The sequence below is a fragment of the Gallus gallus genome, chromosome 15 (assembly GCF_016699485.2).
Source record: "Gallus gallus isolate bGalGal1 chromosome 15, bGalGal1.mat.broiler.GRCg7b, whole genome shotgun sequence".
Taxonomy (NCBI): Eukaryota; Metazoa; Chordata; class Aves; order Galliformes; family Phasianidae; genus Gallus; species Gallus gallus.
Window position 1 is genome coordinate 3,620,107 of NC_052546.1, and position 22,141 is coordinate 3,642,247.

At 38.7% G+C, this 22,141-nt stretch overlaps 1 protein-coding gene across 4 annotated transcripts in view; it reads left to right on the forward strand.

The window, feature by feature from the left end:
• TMEM132D (transmembrane protein 132D) overlaps positions 1-22,141 on the forward strand; it is a 192,741-nt gene that overhangs the window by 96,524 nt on the left and 74,076 nt on the right. For all 4 annotated transcript variants that reach the window (XM_025155705.3, XM_025155707.3, XM_025155708.2 and 1 more), the window contains one exon: positions 14,695-14,878. In XM_025155705.3, coding sequence (XP_025011473.2) covers positions 14,695-14,878 — 184 coding nt within the window. The remainder of the gene's footprint in view (positions 1-14,694; positions 14,879-22,141) is intronic.

The following is a 22,141-nucleotide window of genomic DNA, read 5'->3' on the forward strand; positions in this document are numbered from 1 at the left end:
CAGCGATGTTTCACTATCTGTTAATCAAATCTGAAGTTACACATTGTTTTTGTAAAGTCAGTGACAATTTACCACCACAAATTATTGAAAGTGATAATTCAGTGGAGTGATTCATCTACACGGTGCTCTTGTGTTCAGGGAGGGAAAGCATAGCTCTCATGTTGTTTAGCTGCTGGCACAAAATGACTAGCAATTGTCAGAAAGCATTTATTTTTCTCTCTTGACATTTCCTCCAAGTAACATGTAGTATATGTATTTGCTATAAATTATAATGCTGCATTTTTATCCTTTTCTCCTCCAACTTGGTGAGGCAACTGCAAAATATTAAGCACAGGGAGAAGCAGACAGGCACATAGCAGGGTATGACCCTCAAATCCTTGGGGGAATTCCTTCTGCGAACCTCCAAGCTACAGTGTTTGGAAGGATTCAGATTTAACTCATTCATCTCTTCTAACCACAGCTCTGAAGGGGGTTAAAGAGCCTCCAAGAGTTTTGCAATAGCTCTTGGGAAGAAAAGAGCACACAAAAATCAGCCCTGGAACTGAGCCAAATAGCAAGTGTGGATGACTTAAAGTCTCTCATAAAATCAGCTTAATTTGCAAGAGAAAAATAGAAGAGGCAAGGGTGTTCCACAGTGTTTTGTAGAGTGACATTATATCAAAAAGAGAAGTCAAAGGTGTGTACGTGTAAGATGTGTTCTTTAACCTCAGCTAGAAACTGGTGCCTTCAGGAGCTGGACTCATTCTGGTTTCATTCCAGATCTCATGTCAGCTACTGGAAGTAGGAATGAAGAACGTTTTTCTCCACAGATACAAGTTGCAAAACCTTTCCTTTTTCTTTTTTAGAAAAACCTGAGATTCTCACCATATCCCACACCTCAGATTGTTCTGTCTGATTTATGTTTGTGAACCACTTACCCATAGCAGCTTAACATCTCAGTAGGCCACAAAAGGACTGTGGCCAAGGACTTCACTTCTGTTTCTCCTAGAAGCAATAAACTCTGCAGACGTGACAACTTTCTGCAGCACTACTGCTGATGGTGGGATGGTTTGGAACCCAGTGAGCACTGCAGCATTTGGAAGTGCTGACTGGGTTTAGCATGAACCCTGCAGAGTTCAGGAGCCCTAAGGAGGTTTCTGATTATCTGTACTTCCACTGGAACAAGACAGTGCTGCATAATCTTAGAAAAGCCTTCCGGTAGAAAGAACAGCTGGAAAGGAGAGTTCATGGCAGGGGGAAGGATAATCTTAGGTATAAGTCACTACAGCTTAATTCAGCTTTGTGCCTGACTGTCTGCACTGATCTCCAGCTAGGCCATTCCTCACTCAAAGCAGGCAGGCAAACTTGCAAAAACATATTAGCTAGTGTGAAAACAAAAGGTATAAGGTATAAGAAGAAAAGAATTAAACATGAAAGGAGGAGAAATATAGAATTGTGGTGATGTGTCTTTTATGTCTGGAAATGACCCAAGAATATTGGGTCAGAATATGAAGAACTGCAGTGGAATCAAAGGGCACCAGAATTGCATTTCTTAAGGGTGATGGTGAGTTCAAGTTTTGACTTGAGTGTCACTGCAGCGTGGTCTGATGGATACGACAACAGTCCAAGGAGTCAAGGCTATTATAGTGGAAACTGCATCCTCATTGAAATTGCAAAACTCCGGTTTATTTCAGTAGGGACTGGGGTTTACCTCTTCTCTGAGCTCTTTTAATAATCTGCTGTGGCTCTGGTATTCCATTGAATACCAGTGAGGTGCCAAGCAGGGCTGTCCTCCAGGGCCAGTGCTGCCTCCAGTCTTGGAGGCAGGCAGTCACCAGCAGCTCATCCATGCCCCATGGGTTGCGAAGGTCCCAAATGTGCAAGTCACTGCGCTTCTGTGTTCTGTGGTTTTTGCAGTGTGTGAAATGCCTGCTGGCTATACCTGCATCTTCATAGGGGCTGTGCATGAAAGGCACTAGACAGACCTTAGTGTTACGATTATTATTACTACTATCAAAACATTTTCTAACAAATGGTCAGAATCATATGTCAAGATGCCTAAAGGTATGGGTAGAATCTGTATTAAAGCTAATTTGCCTCCGTTTTTGGTTTTTTTTAAACTCTTTTTCTGTCACTTCCTCCTTCAGTGTCTGAAATAGCAGCTACCTCTGCAAAATTCAGGGCTAACGCTGCAGCTGGCGTGTATGAAGATTTCTTTTGCTCCCACAGTGAGGTGTATAATTGACAGTAATGGCTGTAAAATCTAGAGCTCAGAGACTGGGTTGGTTGGTTTTTTTTTTTTCTGAGCCCTCGCTGTGGGAAATACACAGTTTGATCAATGGCTGAACATTGCAGTCTGGTATTAAGAAAAGCAGAATGTTAAAGAGCCATTTCAAGAATAAATTGTCTAATTTGGTTTATAACCCCAACTGTTGTTTAAAAAGAAAGAAGAGTAATAATGGAAACAAATGGCTCTTGATTTAAATATTAATCTTATATAGTAATTGTGCCTGAATAAATATTTCAGTTACACAGAGTGGATTGTATTGTCAAACATAGGAAACTGTGCTGTGGCTGAATTCAGTGCCCTGTATTTATGTTTTGTAAAGAAGAGCTGAGATGCTTTGAAAGCTTTCTTCTGCTCTGCCTGCTCTGTGTGTGTCACTGCGGATTATGGCGTGCCTCCATGAGTGATGTATGCTAACCGTAGGAAAGGAAGGACATCAAATTGTCTGACTCCTCGCTGAGGTTGCTTCAGCCAGATCAAAATGATATGTATCTTCATAAAGCCAGCAGCATCCACAGCACTGCGGGCTTTGTGTTGTCTAGGAATGGGAAGTGCAGCTAAAAATTCTCTGCTGTAGTTTCAGGAGGAGCTACTGTAGCTGGTACTGTAAGTTAACCTAATCTAGTTATAAAATTACGTGCCACCAAACTTATCTTCTCTAAATAGGCAACTTACATTACCAGTCATTTAGAAAACTGCATCATCAATTACTGCTTTCCTTTTTCTTCACATAAAAACTTTTTTGTCACTCCTTGACTGTTCCGCATTTGAGAATAGTGGTTAAAGTGGGCACCAGTAATTTGCTTTTGAATTTGCTGCTTCTAATTTTGCTCCTCCTTGAATTTTGCAAAAGATGTTGCCTCTCTTAGTAAGAACTCTAAATTATTAAGAAAATAATTAAATTACTAAGAAAACAGTAAAAGGTAGAAACATATTTGGTAGCTCTTTTTCTTTGGGAATTGTCAAAGAAAGGTGTGGTTCATTTTGGTTTCAAACCAGAAGTTACTGAATTTTTTTATAACGAAAAAAATTGCTCTTTTCCGTGCCTTACGTTTCAGAGATGCTGCTATTTGTTGTGTATCCTAGCATGCTGTGATGTGGAAAATAATCCATATTGCCTTTTAAATCCACGTTAGCTGTGCTGGTGTTCATAAGCAGCCCACTGTATACCAATTGTACTCCACTTTGAGAAGCTTGGTAGTCAGAGGGAGATTTGTGCTCGTGATAACATTCTGAATTTTGGTTTACTGCTTTCTTTATATAGTGAGGATGTCTGGGAGCAAAAGTGGAGGTCATGCTCTTAATTATGTGGCAGACATCTTTCGAGGGTTCTGTGTTCCTACAGGGGTCGTTTTCATGCAGCATTGAGCAAAGGTCAGCAGTAATTCTCTCCACATGTAATTTGGTGAATTTACTGAATTGAACTGGTGAATTTGCTGATAAATGATAGCCCAGCTCAGCAGAATATTTAAATTCATTCCTATTTAGTAAAATACTTACATATATGCTCACCCTATAAACCAAGACTGACCCACAAGAGACTGAGTGAGATTGTTTCAGTGGTTTGCTGAGTAGGGATCAACTTCTGAACTGTGGCTGTAAAGAAAAATAGTTGGCCGTGCACGTTATGGAGTGTTTTGGTGAGCAGTCAAAAAATTAAAGCCTGGTTTTCTGTATATGCTCCTTTGGAATGAGTGTGTATATGAATTCTTAGGGGGTGTGCAGCATCCTTCCTATCAGAGGGTTAACTAGCTTCCTCTTTTCTCCTCTCCTCGCTGCCTGCTTCCTAAAACCTTAATAACCCTCAGCCTCCACCCTCCTGTCCAGTTTTGTTCGAATTGCTCAAATGCTATTGGAAGGAATGACGGGCACACAGATTGATTGTATAATCCTTCCATTCTTAAGGAACCAGGCTAAAAACAAAAAAGGCCCATCAGAGTTATATCTGCCACTGTAAAAAAAACAGTATTTCTCTAAGTATTTTACTGTATGTAATTGCAAACCTTTCTAGTTACAGTGTCTGCCAGTTCTTCTGGAGACTCTTCCACTGTCTTTTTGCTCTGAACTTGCTCCATACTTCCTGCTGTTTCTAATTACACTTTCCTACCTAACTGCTCTAGAAATCCCCCCCCCCCCAACACTTCAGTCCTTAAATACTTGTGGAAAGTTAGCACTTCCTATTCTTTCTGCCTTCTAAACCTCACCTACTGTTTTTTGTTTGTTTGTTTGTTTGTTTGTTGAGTATCACCACCCTAATCATACAATTGTTTGAGCTGGAGGGCCCTTTAAAGGTCATCTGGCCCAACTTCCCTGCAATGAACAGGGACATCTACAGCTTGATCGGCAGCTCAGAGCCTTGTCTGGTCCAAGACCTACTTTCTGCTCTTCTTTGTGTCACTGCAATTACTGCACATTCAGGCCTTCCAAAAATCCCACAGATAATTTCTTCTAATGATTTTATAAAAATATTTCCATTTTGTTAGCTGACGGGCTCTTATTTGTACACCATTCTGTTGTGCAATGAAAGCAAAGCTAAAGTCAGGAAGCTTGAGTAAATAAAAAAGTAAAACCGTGCCTAAAAATCTAGCTTAAGTGAAAATTTTGTCAGTGCTATGTTTTAATTCTCCATGTCATTTGAATGCTTTTATCATTCCTAATGGCTTCCCACTGAATTTCTCCAAGAATTATGTTGGTTCAAAGGTCTGAAGTGGGGCCTGTCTGATTTTTCCAGCTTTTTTTGCTTGGAGGTGATATTTCAAGCTTATATTTTGCTGGTGGTTGTGTTTTCCAGCTAGTGCACCTTTGTGGATTTTCCATTACAATGGAAGAAGATTATCATGTAGATTTGCAGTGGTTTCATGTTAGCCATGGAAAGAAAGAGATTATAGATTCATTTTGAGACATTAAAGTCTCAAAATTGGACTATGAATCTATAGTGCAATAGCAGTGAAAGTATAAAACAAAGAAGAGTCAATAATTCAAGCAACCTAATATTTAGGCGGCTACCATGAAATGAAATCCTGCCTGTGATACTTGACTTTTTCACTTCTGGGCTGATTGTCGTCTTCACTTCTAGCTGTGCTATTTATGAAAGGAAACACGATTCACAGATGAAAGGAGCAAATTTTGCAGGAATTTTTGAGGGAATATTGATCTTCACTCACTGCTTTTCACATTTATGTGAATGATTTATGATCCTGTTGAAAATATTAATGATTGCTAGCATTAGTGAATTCAAAATTATAATAACTAGGGTCCCCCCTTTCCTTTCCTCCAGTTCTTTAAAATCAAAATTTCTTTTTAGAGGACCAGACGCACAGCTTTCCACTGTCAAATACAAAGATTTTTTGAGTATGGTCATGAGATTCTTACAAGTGGGAGCAGTGCCATTTGTGCTGCTGCCCAGGCCCCAGGGCTCGTGGCTGTTTCCCAGAGAACCTTTGCTTAAGATCCGAGATGAGTGTCTTCAAACATACTGATAAAAGTGACTTAAAAGTCCAAATTATATTAAATTGAAGGTTGTCAGATACTAATGAAGCTTATATGATTTGATATGCGCACCTTGACATGGGATTGTCTCGTTAGGTTATGTTTCATGAGTTATCTCCCTAATTCATGTCATGTCTGTTTCTCTCTCTCTCTCCTCCAATTTTCTAGTAGTTAGTTTGATCATATTACTGTTTTTACTGAAGGAGTGCTTTACTTTTGGAAATGACAAACAGCTGTGTTGCACTCTGACCACATATTGAGATAAGGAAACGAGGATCTACCATTTCTCAGCCTGCCTTGTTAGATCAGTGGGTTTTTAAAGCCCTCTTAAATTTATCCACAGACGAATTCTTTTGTTTACAGCTAAACTGAGGTAAGGAAGGAGGCTGGAAGTCATTTGAGAATGCAGAAATGTGGAAGGAATAATTTTGAATGAGAGAGCTATTATCAGCCATTACATGTTTCCAGAAGGTCTGCAGACTTATTTAATGTTTGGCTATGCGGACTTGTAGGAAGAGGAGCTGCGTTTGGCCACAATGTCCATTTGAGTGTCTGGAGCGTGCTATGATACAGTTGCTCTGAAGAATGGCTCAGAGAAGGCTTCAGATCCAGCCAGGTTGGCTCCTCTGACTGCTTTAACCATTGGAATAATCAAGTTCTGGAGGAGACTTTCAGGGCAATAGAGGGATTAAAAAGCAATAAGTACTTTTATAAAATGGAGCTTGATAAGTTTATCAAGAGATTATATGGTTGCCGTAGCAAGGAACAAATCCGTATGGACCAAGATCTCTTCCTGCCCAGATCATCATATAAGTGCAGCTCTGTCTTCCTTCTGGCACTGACAGCTTTTAATGTAGAGTGATTGATCACAGCTTTCATATTCATATGATGTGTTTGCTTTGTGTTTGCTTTAGCAGCTCCTGGACTGTTTGCATATAGAAGATTAGGACTGCTGAATAATCAATTGCTTACGGTCAGATAGAAAATATAGACCTCACCAAATGATGGTAGTTGACTGTGCTTGTGTGCATAAATCAGTGCAAATTGTTTCTGTTGTCTGGAGACACACTCACAATTATCTTGGGAGTAGTTTGCTGATCTCAGGGTACCTTCTAATGGATAATTCTCTGCAGCATAATAGCCGTGGTCAGAACTTGCCCTTACTATTTTCTTCACTGCAATTCCTAGGAGAGTATCCAAGGATTGCCAGGCCATACATCTCCCCTTATATCTCACTAATCCTGAGCTCAGGTGAAGCTAAGCCTAAAAAGTCATGAGAAGTCAAGTGTGTCAACAGTGGATGGAGTACAACCCAAAATGCTGCTGCTGCTTGATTTCATGGAATAGTTCATGCTAATGAGAGTGCGGGTTCTGTGAACTTCTCAACTAGCCCATCTTTTAATGTCACAAGTACATCAAAAGTAATGATTTGTTTTGACAGAGCCTAGAATTCAACTGCAAACCTCTCTCATCATTCTGTCTGTATGATTTCATCATGACTATCAGATTATCCCAGGGTATACAGTGGGTAAACATCTGCTGAAATACTAAAACTATGCCGTAGCTGGAGCAGTATTAATAATAATTAATATTTTTATATCAATACTTTCTTCCATTTTAACTAGAACACAATTATTTGTAAAATCACATGTGGTAGAAGAGAACAGAAGCTAACAGGCAATAAGATGACTTCTGGCTAGCTGGTAATAGCCAAATTTCATATCTGTAAGAGCTGATGGATGTGGAACTGTCTCCATTCTTATTCCTGCTTGTGTCTGTATACATGAGCACTAATGTAAGTGCTCAGGCTATCCCAGCATTTCCTATCACAGAAAGGATTCTAGGTTATATACTTCTTTGGAAAATGATGTGCAAAGATTTAAACTCTCATAATTTAATCAAACTTTGAAATTGGTCCCACTCTGACAAAGTGTTAGACCAAATGGCTTTCAGAGGTCCCTTTCCAAGCAAGATTATTCTATAATTTTTTGTATGTTTCAGCCCAAAGATTTTTCAAAAGAGAGGGGAAAAGGCAACTGTAGATATTCTCTCTTTGGTTATCTTTTTTTTTTTTTTTTTTCCCCCACATTAATGCTTAAAAATAAGTTAGAAAGATAAATGAAGCTCTTATACTTTAATATCAAGGAAGCTGGAAAGCATATCCTTTTTTAATTCTAGACTTGAACGTTTGGGTAAAGAAAATGTGGTTTCTTTTTTTAGCTGAAATGAACTTTGCACTTTTGCAAGATGTTTGAATTCAGCAGAAAGACTTGCTCAACAGTTCACAGCAGAGGAAATTCCTATAGCAAGGATACTAATTTCGTACATTGAATATGTTCCAAAACAGGCACTGATTCTAAAATATAATGAAGCTTGGAGTCTTGTGAAATGTAGTGCTGCTTCCATATGTAATTACATTTGTTGAACAAGTATGGGCACTAACAAGCAAGATGTGAAAAGGACATGTTTCAGATCTTACCTTGGAGACAGAAAGAGCCTATGTGCTAAGATACTGGATCTTCCAGTCTTGATATAAGACCACAATTTCAACAATACAAACAACAGGTAGGAGAGAGAATTTTCAAATTATTTTGGATTCCAGAGTGATACAGCCCAGGTGGGCATCAAGGAGAACAGCTGATGTTTGGGTCACAGATTATAAAATACCAAAACACTGCACATTTGCTGTGAATGCAAAAATAATGACAGCCTTGTAAAGTGTCATTGCTTGGGGAGACTCATTCTTGAAGTACCTTTTAGACAAGTTTCCCAATTTTCTCATGCTGGGGATTCTTCCTGACCTTTTAAATAGATTACATTTGCTAGAAAAGTAAAAATAAATGCTGTATCAATGGCACTAGTGATAAGATTATCTAAGAGATTCATCAGAAGATGCGCAAGAGATGCAATCATGAGAGATAATAACAGGTGGGGTTAGGGGAGTAAAATTTTTACTCTTCAGTGCTTCATAGCTTATGTGATTGCTTTTCACCAAGACTGTGATCGCTACCTGGAAAATGCTGTAAACTCCATAATGGGCACTCTGTAGGAGACAGAATTAATTCTGCTTATACGTATTGTGCATGTTTGCTTTTGCAGAGGGCTCACAGGACCAGAATCAGTGACTGGATTATAACTTTGCTCAGTGCTGTTTTGCCTGATGGTATTTGGGCTACTTGGGCAGCAGTGCTTTTTGTTGTGAGTTTGTATGCTGGCAATACTCAAGAACAAGTAATTTGCGGCACTATGCCTGTTCCATCTGACTATGAAAATCCTGGGTCTGGTTCCTTGCTGGTTGATTAGCACTATGTTGGTGTGGCAGCTCCCTTTCAATAAAGGATTTTTTTCATTTTCATGAGACAGTGATATTGAAATGCTTGCGATGTTGGTAACTGTCTGGGAATTTGTAATACGAATGAAATATCCAAGGCTTTTTCTGTTAGAAACATTTAAGGCTGGTATTGGCCTGTGGACGTGGACTTGCGGGTCATGATTTAGGAGTAAAACTCCTATAGCTCTACAAGTCGCAGGCAAACCAATGATCTGGAAGTAACACATCACTTCTGTATGCACCAGAGAGTTATTTAGCGGTGGCTTTTATACTTGGTGTTTCTACCAACAAGATCAGTTACTTTTCTCTTTTTTGGTATTTTTGTCACTTCAGAAAACAATCATCACTTTCTGCACTTGTCTTGTACAGCAGTGCCTGAGCCTCAGATGGACCCTGTAGAAATTCTCCCAATTAATAATGATCATTTTTTGCTACATGTGTGGTTTGCTTTTTTGCACCTTTATCACATTTATGAGTTGTGCTATTTTTATCATTATTTTTATGCTGAGGACAATAAAAAACAGCAGGTAGAGAAACCCAGGCTGACAATGTCTTTGCAGGGTTTTGTTAGGCTTAGTGCTGTCAGTAAAATTGTTTTCTTAACCTTGCAATTCAATCCCACCTGCATAGTAACTGTGGTTTTTCTACCACTGCCTCATGATTGGGCTACTTCAAAAGTGCTTGATGTTTACTGACAACTGTGTTGAATAATTTATTGAGTGATTATTAGACTGGATGTAATAAAGTCAATGTTGATTTATCATTCCCTTAGCATAATGTGGTAAGTGATTACTGGATTTATTATGTCAAGAGATGCTCATAATGATGGTTCTGAACTGAAATGCTGGGTTAGTGGGGAATTACTTTTTAGATTTATATTATATTTTTAAAAATGTTAAATTTTATGTACTTCTGAATGGTTTTAATTATTTGGGAAAAGTGCTATCAACAGCTGGAAAATTGTATAGTGAATTATTTATTTGGAAATCACAAAGAAAAAAAAAGTCAGATAAATAATTCAGCAAATGTTTCTCGACCAGCACTGCTGATGCCATGCTCCATAAAGACTAATCGATTTTTTTTTAAAGAACTTTATTACATGATTAGCAGACTCACTTTTGGTAATTTTTCTTGCTAGTTGGTTCACTTATACAACGATTCCTTAAGAAAAATGATTTTTCATCTTATCCATCACTGAATTTTTAATACTAAGATGACAATGAGCACAATTAAATTTTAATGTAGTACTCTATGTATCACCTTATCTTGATGTATCAGTGTTGATTAATGATCTTCCCTGTAATACAGTGGGATTGATTCTACAGATATCAGTTGGTTAGAATTCCCTCTCACCTTGGGAAGGTCAGAACCCCATGCCTCAGTTTCCTGTCTGTGATCAGAATATTTCATCCTTTTTGCAATTTGTTAAGACTGGTATCAGGGACTGATGTGTTGTAAAGTAGTGTATGTTGCAGGTATTGCACCATATTCTTTAGTTTTATTTTAACAGAACTCCAAATGTTTTGAAAAGTCAGGCATTTTATCTTCAATAGCAATGGAGGTGAAAATCTTGTTTGCCAGTTAGGGTCATATCTACTGAATGGATTGGTGGATCAAGCATGGGATGTGTGGAGCTCAGCAGATGAGCCATCTCCTCAGCGGGTGACAGGAAACATCATGTTGTTAACTTGTGCTGTTTAATGTCAAATCTGGCAATATTTGATTTTTACACAAATATTAAACGTAGATGTGAAGTTTAAGACCATTATTCACCATTCAAATGAAGATGAAGTTGAATTTAAGACGTATTGCTGCTGCTGAATCTGAGCAGTGGGAAGACAGTAAGCCATCCATAAACCCTTTCTGCAACCCAACTGATAGAACTGGAAACAGCTAGCATGGTGTGTTATCTACTGTGACAAAACAGCATATATATTACTTTTACCCAAAAATTTGTACTTATTTTGAAATAACTTTATTTCTGAAGTAGTTGAGGACAGCCACCACTGTGGTGTGTAAGTCATCTTATCCCTTCTTACATGGGAAAGTCATTTTCAGTTTAATTTTTTTTCTCCTGTAAAATGGGAATAACAGTTTTCACAAACTCCCTGAGGTCTCTCAGGGTCAACTGTGCTGATGACTGCCTTCTTTCATGCTGGAAAGTTTTTTGCAGTTATCCATGGAAACATTTCTTCCTTTTCTGAGTGCTGCTGTTCTGCCTCAACCTGACCTGCGCAGCATTTCAGGCCACAGGTTCTTTCAGTACCCTGCAAGAGCAGTACTGGAGACATGGGACATTATGTGGAGGTAGAAAATAATCAAAATTACCTTTTTAGTTCTTCTCCCTTAAGGCTGTTTCATTAACATTCCTATGAAATATCTTATTTAGCATATTCATGGCTTTAGGCTTCTCATGTCTGTTGTAGCTTTCTAAAGACAGTGACAAAACTTTGTATGTTACATTATGAGAAACATTAAATGCCCAGTCCTTTTAGTAGGTTCAGAACAAATCTTGTTCTGCAAGCATTATATAAAGATCAAAGCTGATACCATAGCTAGTGAAATCATGAATGGGATGCTTGAATCTACTAACTCCGCCAGTAGCTATTCTTGGATTTACTGGGTCTCTGCTTGAAAATTGTCCTGCAGGGCATACCAACCCTAAGGACCCAGAGGAGCGGCTGGTTCTTTCCTTAAAGAATCTTGACATAATGGCATAGGTGTTAGGAATTGGCCGTGGGCCTTGAAACCAGCCTGTCTGATTTAAAAGGAGTCCCAGGCTGAAAGGGCAGAAAAGAGATGAAAAAAACATTGGCCTCATTTGGGGATATCGGAAGAAAAAAGTACAGAATGGCTCTGCAGAAGAGGAAGTACTCCCCCAGAGAGAGGACAGTGTTCTGCGTTCTTAATTTGTTCAAACCACTTGATCTCTTGGACAGGAAACAAAAGGCTGTTTAAGAAATACAGTGCAGACCTGCTTGTGCTGTCCTGGCTGACAGGAGGAAAGACCAGCCTATTCCCTTCCAATCAAGTCTCCTGTTTTATTTTTCTCCCAGATTTTCTTGCTTGTCTTTGCATTGAACTGAGACTGTTTTTAAATGGGTTTACATGACACATGGCTCAGCAGGGCTCTGTTCACAAGGAGTGTTTATTGGCACCACAATGAACTCTATCATACTTTAACAGTAAATCTCAGAAATAGCAAACTCCAGACTGAAGGATTAGTCTTCAAGTTATCATCAAGAACTGTTCCACTTTGACTACTCCTCAGCTCAGCTTAGATTGCTGTTGTGAACCATTGTGTTTGGCCAGAAATTAAAGAAAAACACGTTCAGCATTTTGGTTAATATTTTGTAGTTGCACAGCATGGGAACAGTTGTTTAAGAATATACGGATCATGCCCCACTTCTGTTTTCCCATCTTTTCCATTCCCATTCACTCCTCCTTTGTTTCCTTCATATTTTTTCCCCTCTTTTCTCCTGTGTCTTAATCATTTTTTTCTCCTTTTCTTCTAATTTCCAACATACCTGGGAGAAGACTAAGTTGATTACTTTTTTGATGATCGTTTTGGCAGTTTTAAGTTTTTCTGTCATGTTCTGCCCTGCCGTTCCCTCCTGTGCAGCAGCAGCTCATTGCTGAGACAGGACACATTGCTGGTGACAGCACCAATTCTGCAGCACCAATGACTGGTAGCAGCAGACACCAATGCAAAAATAAAGACAAGCACCCTGAACAGAATCCCAAAACCAAGGTTCATTATATGATGATTTAATTCGTTCTTTCTATACAGAAACTGTGACAGAACATGCTGTACAAAACAGGACTGCTGCTAGGTATTTATAGGCAATGTGTTGCCCATTCCTGTTCATACAATTAAGGTAACCGAGTTTCCATAGCCACAGCTGTATGCAGCAGCTTTCTGATCCTACCTTGGTCAGCATGAAATAAGACTGCATTCAGTGCTAGTTTAGAAATTGTGCTTTTTTTTTTCTTTTTTTTTCTTTTTTTTCCTTACATGAAGAAATGAGAAATTGAACACAATGCATTCCATTTTGGAAACACAGAGGCTCCTTTTAAATTACACCCGGGATTGCAAGGACTCAATACATCCATTAAAATACAAACCTTAAAGATGATCAGATTAAATTCTTCAAGCAGTAGCTTTAATAAAGCATTGAATTTAGCCAGCATGATAAAAATTCTGAGTATCTTGGGAAGAATCCCAAACAGGGGCTGTTGTCAAAACCTGCTTTAATAAAGAATATGCCTAATGTTGGTTATTTCCCACATCAGCTAAGAAAACCTGCTGGGTTTTGAGCACATTTTTTTTTGTGACTCTTTAATCAGTTCCTGAAATGTTTTCTTTCTCTCTATGCTCCCCAACACAAGTGGCTTGTGGCACTTCAGTATTGTCCCCTTCTTTCACTCCTTGAATGTCATCCTGCTGAAAGAAATCCTGCTCTTTCCTTTCCCTCTGCACTAACATTGATTATCTTTTTGGCCTTCAATGCTTCCAAAGTAAAAGCACTGTCATTCTCAGTGTTCCCTGGATTTCTGCACCATTAAGAATTTCTGCATTCTCCAACAGCTTTACAGTATATTGAGTATTTTCATGTCGCTATAAATGCTGCTGGACTATAGAGCTCACCTTGCCAAGATACGCAATAGAAACTTTACTGCATTGCTTTCTATACAGTAGCTGATTTTATTACGAGCTTTGGAGGAACAGCACCTTTGAGCCCCTCTCTAACTTCCTCTCTTTACAATTCTGCTTTATGGTATTCACTTACGAGAACTGTGTAACCTTTTATGAAGGACAGCATATAAAGACAAAGTAACATGGACAAATTGTCAGTGACACCAATATTGCTGGAGTATCCTGGAAAATCACACCTGAAGTCTTTGTTCTTTTCTGGTGTTTTTACTCAAGGATCCTGGCCAGATTGACCAATACTAACTACTCCAGTTTTGTAACTTTCCCACAACTGGTTAAATTACATATTCTTGGTTTAGATGAGGACAAAACTGAGCTTCAGGCAGACATTCTCAAGGTAGCAAAATATCCAAAAATCACTTCGATGTTTTCTGACCCTCTGCTCTGAATTGCCCACTTTTACAGATCCCGTTCAGAGCTTTAACCTCTGTTGTGTTCCTCGTTTCAAAAAGCAGACCATAATTTTAATGCAGTGCTTTCCCGTTTCAATGACTGACTCCCTTTACATCTGATCATATTTTGCTTTAACAGGAAGGAAATAACAATTTGCTCATCAAGGAGAGAGCCTTGGAGTCAGATTTTGGGCTGTGCAGATAAACTTGCCTGTAGCTTTAGCCTTGGACTTATGTTTATCTGCCTTTGTTTCTCTAACCATAAAATGGAGCTGTGCTTAGTGATCCATGTCCCACAGTGTTACTAAGTCACTTGAATGTATGGAAAATACTCTGAGATCTTAAGACAAGTTCAAATGATTAATTCATTATTAAACCCATCATCCACCAAATCTTCTTTGTGGAAGAGCTTTAATCCAATGTTTTATTAACATAAAAGCAATTATATTACTGTCTTATCAGTCATGTGAATGGAACCTTTATTTTTCTTGCTTGCTTCCAGTGCCGATGGTCCTTCCTCTGAAATTATGCAGATTGATTTTGAAATTGAAGACCTAACTGATCTACCCGAGACCCAACTCATCACATGGCAGGTAGAATATCCTGGAGACACAACATCCGATCTCGGAGTGTCCAAGATTTACGTCAGCCAGAAGGACCTGGTGGGAGTTCTCCCTTTGGCTATGGTAAGAGATTGTCTGGCATTCTACAAGTTTTGAATAGTGATTTACAATTCTCGAGTCTGATGGGTGCAAGTGATCTGCTGAAAGCCTAGGGGATGGTTTCAGTTCCTTGAGAAACAAATTCTATCATGTGAAGTTTGCTTCATATAGTGGTGCAATGTTTGAGGCAAGACTCAGCTTCTTGTGGAAAGCAGTGCTATGCTCTCTTTGATGTGTGCACCGATTTCCTGGAGGCAGGAGCTGAACTTGTGGCATTCCCAGTGCTCAGACTTCATTCTTGTTTCATGGAATAGCATGCCTGGACAATCATTTCAATGTGATATGTGTCTTAGTTGAATCACAGGAAGTCTTACCTTTGTTCTGGGGTTAAGGGCTTCCCAAATCACATTTTTTTCTGCCTTTCAGTTTTGATTCCAGGATTATTTTAGAATAAGAAAAGTGAAAGTCATGGTATGATTTCTGAGTGATTTTGAATTGCCTGGAGAACCCAAAATATAATACACAGACTACTGTCTATTCTACATAAATATATTCAGTGCTGCTTCACCACCGCAGTGCAAACTATAAGGTTTCAAATATTCCTGATCCTTTAGTCTTTAGCTTATCTGAAAAATAACACTGTTAGATACCCAAATTCCAAGTACAAACAGTGTTTTTTGAGCTTCCTCTCCCATCTGTGCTTCTTCATTGTCAGGGATGAAGTATATCAGTCTAATGTGTGACTTGCCCCATTTTGGTTTTTAGACAATCTACTAAAAATATTGACACAATATTATTTAACAGTGAAAAGAAAAGCAAAAATCAATCTCAGAGCCTTTAAAAAAATGTAACCTGGCTGGTTGCCTAGTGATAGCCTGTTAATTATGCCATTACTGAAGGCTGTGAAGTTGTTCTATGCACCTTCAGATTCAAAGAGCTGATAATGGCTATTATTATAATTTACCAACTTTATAACTACTCAGATGTTGTGATGCTTTATTTCACTAGAGATACTTGTTCCCCTTTGTAATGGCTCATGCTTTCATTACCAAGCTGTATGTCACAGCTGAAACAGCTCTTTCCATCTTGAGTCCTGGCCATCTAACAAAGCAGAGCTGTATATCTACTCCCTTTGTTTCACGCAACTGTTTTTATGGACTACTTCCTGCTACTGAACAGTAGGTAATCTTTGTTGTTTTGTTGATAAAAGAAAAGGATTTCAGGTCTTCAGATAGGACCCTGATGTGCAGTCACATGAGTTCTGGAGTACTGAGGACTGAGGTTGTAGAGGTGATCTGATTTACATAACCCGAATTGTGTGGGGGTTGGATATCTTAGTCTCCTAATGAAAAGATGGAAGAACTTAGTTTTTCTTTTGGCGCTAATGGTTGCAGAAAGTACTGGATCTTCTCACACATGTCCATGATCCGTGACTTCTTTAGTATAAAGTAATACAGTGGCCAAAAATAGCTCTTAAGAACAAAGGCAGATTCTCCTGCAAGTTGCTACAAATCAGCTCATTCTCTTCATTTCCATTAAAAGAAGAAAAAAGGCAGCCCAATTTGAGGAAGCACAAAATTCAAAGGTCATATAAAGTCTATAAAGTTATCAGTAGGTGACATTTTACAAGGCGACAGGTGTTGGAATAATGGGTAACAGAGAAAGCAAAGATAAATGGCAGAGATCCCCTAATTACTGACAGACTCAGAATGGTTTTAACCTTATTTGCATTAACTGGAGTGTCAGGGAAGAAACTCTGGTGTATCACAAATCTCCAAGTATTTGTGACACCACACTTTTTACTCAGGAAATGATGATTCAGGTGCAGACCTTTCAAGATGTGTAACTTAGCTTAGTTTGGTACTTCAGATTTCCCTGTGAACTTAGCAGAGCTGGATTGTAATTTTAAATTTTTAAATAACTGTAATAAAAAAGAATAGTTTATTCTGTTTAGGAGGAACCACGATGAAAGCAAAGCGCTACATTCTCTCCTTCAGGAAACTGGGGTTAAGTTGGGTTCGTGTTTCTGGGCTTCTTAGCGGAACACGTAATTTCACATTTAAAAGCACCGAAAAGAAATACTCTTGAATATTTCAATTGCAGATTAATTTTTCAAAAGAGCCATTTTACCGCTTTAACATTAGACAGAGCTTTGTTGTTTGTTTGTTTGTTTTTAATAGACTAACACGTATCACCTCTGCGCCATCTTTTTTTTCTGTAGTCTTTTCTGACAGCTGTTATGGATTTGTAAATTGCAAAGCAGAAGAATGGCCAATTTAGAGCTTCCTGTTTTCTTTCTTTCAAAATTTTGCAAAATGCTGCAACAGAAAGACTTAAATATCCATATCAAGAGGCACCAGCAATGCCTCCCTTTTTACCTATGTAAAAAGGGGGACTGACCTTTATTCAGGTAGATAGGAATAGGACAAGGGGGAATGGATTTAAACTGAAAGAAGGGTGATTTAGGTTAGATGTTAGGAAGAGGTTCTTTGCAGGGTGTTGAGGTTTTGGCACAGGCTGCTCAGAGAGGTGTGGATGTCCCATTCCTGTGGATGTTCAAGTCTGGGCTTGATGGGTTCCTGGGCAGTGTTACCTAGTGGTTAGCAACCCTGCCCATAGCTGGAGCTTGGAACTGGATTATCTTTGATGTCTCTTCCAACCCAAGCCATTCTATGGCTATATACCTTCTATACCTTCTATACCTTCTGCTGACAGTATTGGGACACTTGCCAGAATCACCTTGCCTTTCTTCAGTGCTTGTTTGTTTGATGACATAATAGCATCCCAGATTTTGAGACTCCTGCAGGGTCCTACACCAATACCAGCAGCACAAGACACGGCAGAACACTTTAAGATACTGATGAAAGCTGTTGGGTGCATTGTAAGGATGTGTGGGTACCATAAATACTCATATTCCTGACACTTTAATAACACCTTTTCTAATTATGAAGTGTAACTAACAGAGCCAATCTTGGTATGCTGTGCATGGGACCCCAGACGGCCCTTGTTAGCAGAAGGGGGATAGCATGGGAGAAGATGTTTAATTAGGGAACATTTTAAGAGCCTATGAGCACCTGTCTGGATATTTGCAATTCATGATCCCTTTTTCCCTTAAGCCTGATGAAATACAGGCAAAGATGTTTATCCAAGGTTATGAAAAAAATATTGGCCTTTCACCACAATTGCTTTGTGGTGCCATGTACAGCCACCCACTAAACCACTGGGAGTATTTATGTGGTATAATTTTCTCGACAAGCCCAGCTTGTGCTGTCATTCGTGCATTCCTTGCATGGCCACTGCCCACTCCCTTCCCACTTCTCTCACTGCAGGGTCTGTGTCTATGGGTAAAATGTGTTTGGAGATCTGAAGAAGAGGGGTCTTAAGTACATGCTGATCAATACAGGAATGATAGAGTTCTGGACTTGGGATGCCAGTAGATTACTCCATGGTAATTACTGCAAATTGGACACTTTGGGGAAAAGAAATCTAGTAGTGACATAGTGAAGAATGGAAAAAAGATAAGATATACATTGAGACACAAACCCTAGCTCCTCTTAGGAAGTTTGAAATATGGCAATAAAAAGGCACATGGTCCATTTGTTCATTAACTATCTTGAACATGCTAAACTACTGAGATTTTCTGAGTTGAGGATGGGCAATGTAGTGTGACTGCCAGTGAGAATGTATGCTTGAACCTTCTAGAATGTGATGTATTATATTTTATTGGTATCTGAAAGAGTCAGCTTCCAATTCCTATTTGACTTCTTTCTGGTGTTTCTTCCCCGTTCTATTTCTCTCCTGTTTTGCTGGGTGATGAATGGTATGGGTTTAATCACTCAAATTGCACATTTGCTGCTATTGATTCTTCTTGTTTTTTAAACATTCTGTGAGCTTTTTCATAATTGTGGTGTTCACCTTTTGTTGAACCTTAATGATTAGGTGAAGATGAGAGACACATGAGCTCTGTAGCCATCTGTGTACATACAAGATAATCCCTAATGAGAAAAGCAGAGGGCAGATATGACATGCTGGTAAATGGATAAGTTGAAATCTGTTCTGTAAATAATAATAACAAAAAATGATGAATAAAAATATACCCTGTCTGATTCTTAACTGAACTGCCTCTGGACCTGTAAATTACTTGCCTTAGCTGTGCATACGTCCTAAACCTATTCTGTTGGTGCCTTCACTTTATTGAATATATATATTTAGTATATGCTCTCACTGATAAGGAATCAGGGCAAAATCTCTGCTTCTTAAATCTCACAGGGGGATGTGTTAGCCCTAGGGCTGAGAAATCCCTTATTAGAGAACTCTTTTGACTGGAAAATGTAGCGTTAACTTCATTTTCTCTTAGAATACAGAAAAAATACTTTTTGGTAAATTAAAACAAAAACAAAACAAACAAAAAAAACAACTTCCATTTGTGTAAATTCCAGCAGAGTTATCAGAGAAACATTGAGTGCAAACCCTATCTCCCATTGCAGATGAACATGTTATTTTCCTCAGGCCCATTAGGCTCATTTTGGCTTGTGAGAAGCTATATTTATGGCAGTCATATTAAATGAATTTTATCCAAAACCTGAACACAAATTTAACATTATACCTTTTGGATAATTTATTGATTCAACTTGCTCGTGGTGTTCTTTATAAACATTTAATGAAAATGTTGACAGGAAATAAACCGTTCTACTGTCAGCATAAGGAGCTAGATGAATAGACCAAATAAATAAATAAAATAAATTGCTGCAACAAAGAGGTTATCTATTATATAGGAAGTGTTTCCATATTAAAATAATTTCTAGTAATTACAGGAATCAGATGTAATGGCAGCAGCAGTCACTGCAGGATTAAAAATGCTTATGGTATTAATGCCCGTATAAATATATCTATATTAAAGATTTCATTTTTAGCTACTGCCATTTATATCTGATAGAGCCTCGATATCAAGCTCAGATGTAGCCACCAGTGTGCTCAGCACTGCACAAATGCAGATTTAATTACAGCCTCGCCCTGAAGAACTCAGCAGACAAACAGAGGAAGCCAATCCATCCGGATAGCAAAGAGGGCCCATGCTGGGGGACCAAAATAAGATCCTTACTACCTACAATCTTAAGCTTGCTATTAGGATGCTTTTAGGTGAACTGAATGCTTTTCTGTGGGAGAGCTGGAACCTCAGTTCCCTTCCACATGCATGATACAGTTGAGATCGCATGAGCCAAAACCAGCTACTGTCTTGTGGGCAACTTTCATTAACGTTTGTGCTGACACACAGCTTTGTGTATGAGATGTCTACATACCATTTAAAAACTTTAGCCTTCCTTATTCCATGGATTTGAAATTAGAATTACAGTATTAGTCAAGTTTTATAAAATGTGGTTAAAATGGTACGCATTTCTCAAGAAGACCCATTTAAATCGAGATGATATTAGTAAATCTGAGACAAAGTCTACTAATGGAAAAGGGAGAAACTGCAAGTAATCATTTTCTTTTCATAAACATATGCCATTGCTTCCTATAATTATGTGGGTCAAGGCCAGTTTCTTCTCAAAAAACAGATTTCTCAGTTCAGGTTGTCACTGTAACTGTTGATGCCATGGATTTACCTGTCTCTGAAAGCCCACTCTATGGATTGGTTCTCTGTGGTTCAGGCAACTTCGACAGGAAATATTGAAAAGCCAATTAATTAGTCTTTCTGTGATGCATGAGTCCGTTTAGTTTCCATTTCACATTCTAATAACTATAATGAGCCTGTACAGCTAATAGGAAAAATGTTTTATCCAGTAAACACATAATAATCCGTTATGCTTCAGAAACTAATTGAATCACAGATATGTGAAACTACAAGATATATTTAGTTCATGTAGATGTAAATTTTTTACGTCTTGTTGGAGCATGTGATACTGGTACCTATCTGTGTCCAAACAACAAAGCAGGGAGCTGAGCAATCCAGTGTGGAGTGACAGTCCTGGTATTCCAGCATGACTGAGAATACATTCAGTTGCAAGGGGAGTAATATGAAGAGTTTATTTCCCCATTACAATTGCCTGTTAAGAATGACATCATTTGGTCCTCTACTTATTACTAATATTATGTTAAACATTGGCCTTGCTCTGGCAGCCTCCTGCTGCCTAACTACCAACACAGCAACAGATGCACACATCGCTAGAGCATAGAATTTTGGTTTGCATACAGAGTATGGAATGAGAAAACAATGCAAGCACTTGATAAGGTGGTTGTTTCTGCCTCACCTCCAGAATCTGACAAATGCCATATTCTTTTGATTTTTTTTCCTTCTAGAATTACTGAAGACACTGGGTCTCTTAATATTTGAAATAACAAGCATTATCAATTTTCCTTTACAATTAAATATTCCATTGACCTGTTGAGCATGCAATGAAATAGTAACTTTTATTCATTGCAAATGTTTTTGCTACATAAATTACCGAGCAAGGAAAGCCATTAAGCAAGTTTTCCAGCATCAAACATTTCTCTTTTGCCAAAGGTTATTATGGGTTCATGGAGAAAGATCTTAAAGATGATGATGTTGTTAAAGACAAGAAGTTAGAAATCTTGTTTTTGTATCTGGAGCTGCAGTTGCTCGCTGACTAATGCCATAATCACCTGTAATAATAGCAGGCAACTGCCACCCTGGTTTTGTCTGAGTGGGGGGATGAATAATGAGGATTCAGACTGGCTGCTGGCAAAGCTGCTGACAGCTATACAATTTGATGCGGAACATCGAAAATTAGGTTCCCTAGAGTAACAGAAACAAACACAGGATATTTTTCTTACGAATTAAAGTCTAAGAAAAATGGCTTTGCATAACAGCTGCTGTTCTTTCTTAAATGCAAGTTACATATGTTTTTCTTGATTAGAAGCATGCGGTTGTTTTGGGGTGAAATAAGCTCAATCCTTCAGCCCTTGACAGTTGTTCTGTGTTGCTCTGAGGCTGAGTGATGCTGTGAAACGCAGAAGGTACAGGAAAACAGCAGATACTGCAAGTTCCATCCAGAACTTGTCTCTGCTTCAGTGGACACAGACTTATAAGATGTGGTCTGTCCATCACTGACCCAGTCTTGTCACACTGCTGGAAAGCCATTGGCATTAAGTGTTGTGTGTTTAAAACAGATACAGCTTGGCGGTGAACTGAGGTTTCAGAAGAAAGGTTTCAGAAGTATTTGAAGGTTTCTGGGCAGTCTGGTTTCAGCCAGCTGAAAGGGACCTCATTTTCAGTAGGCAGTTGATTTTAAAGTCAGAATGTTCTAAAGTGCCCCATGCTGAGCA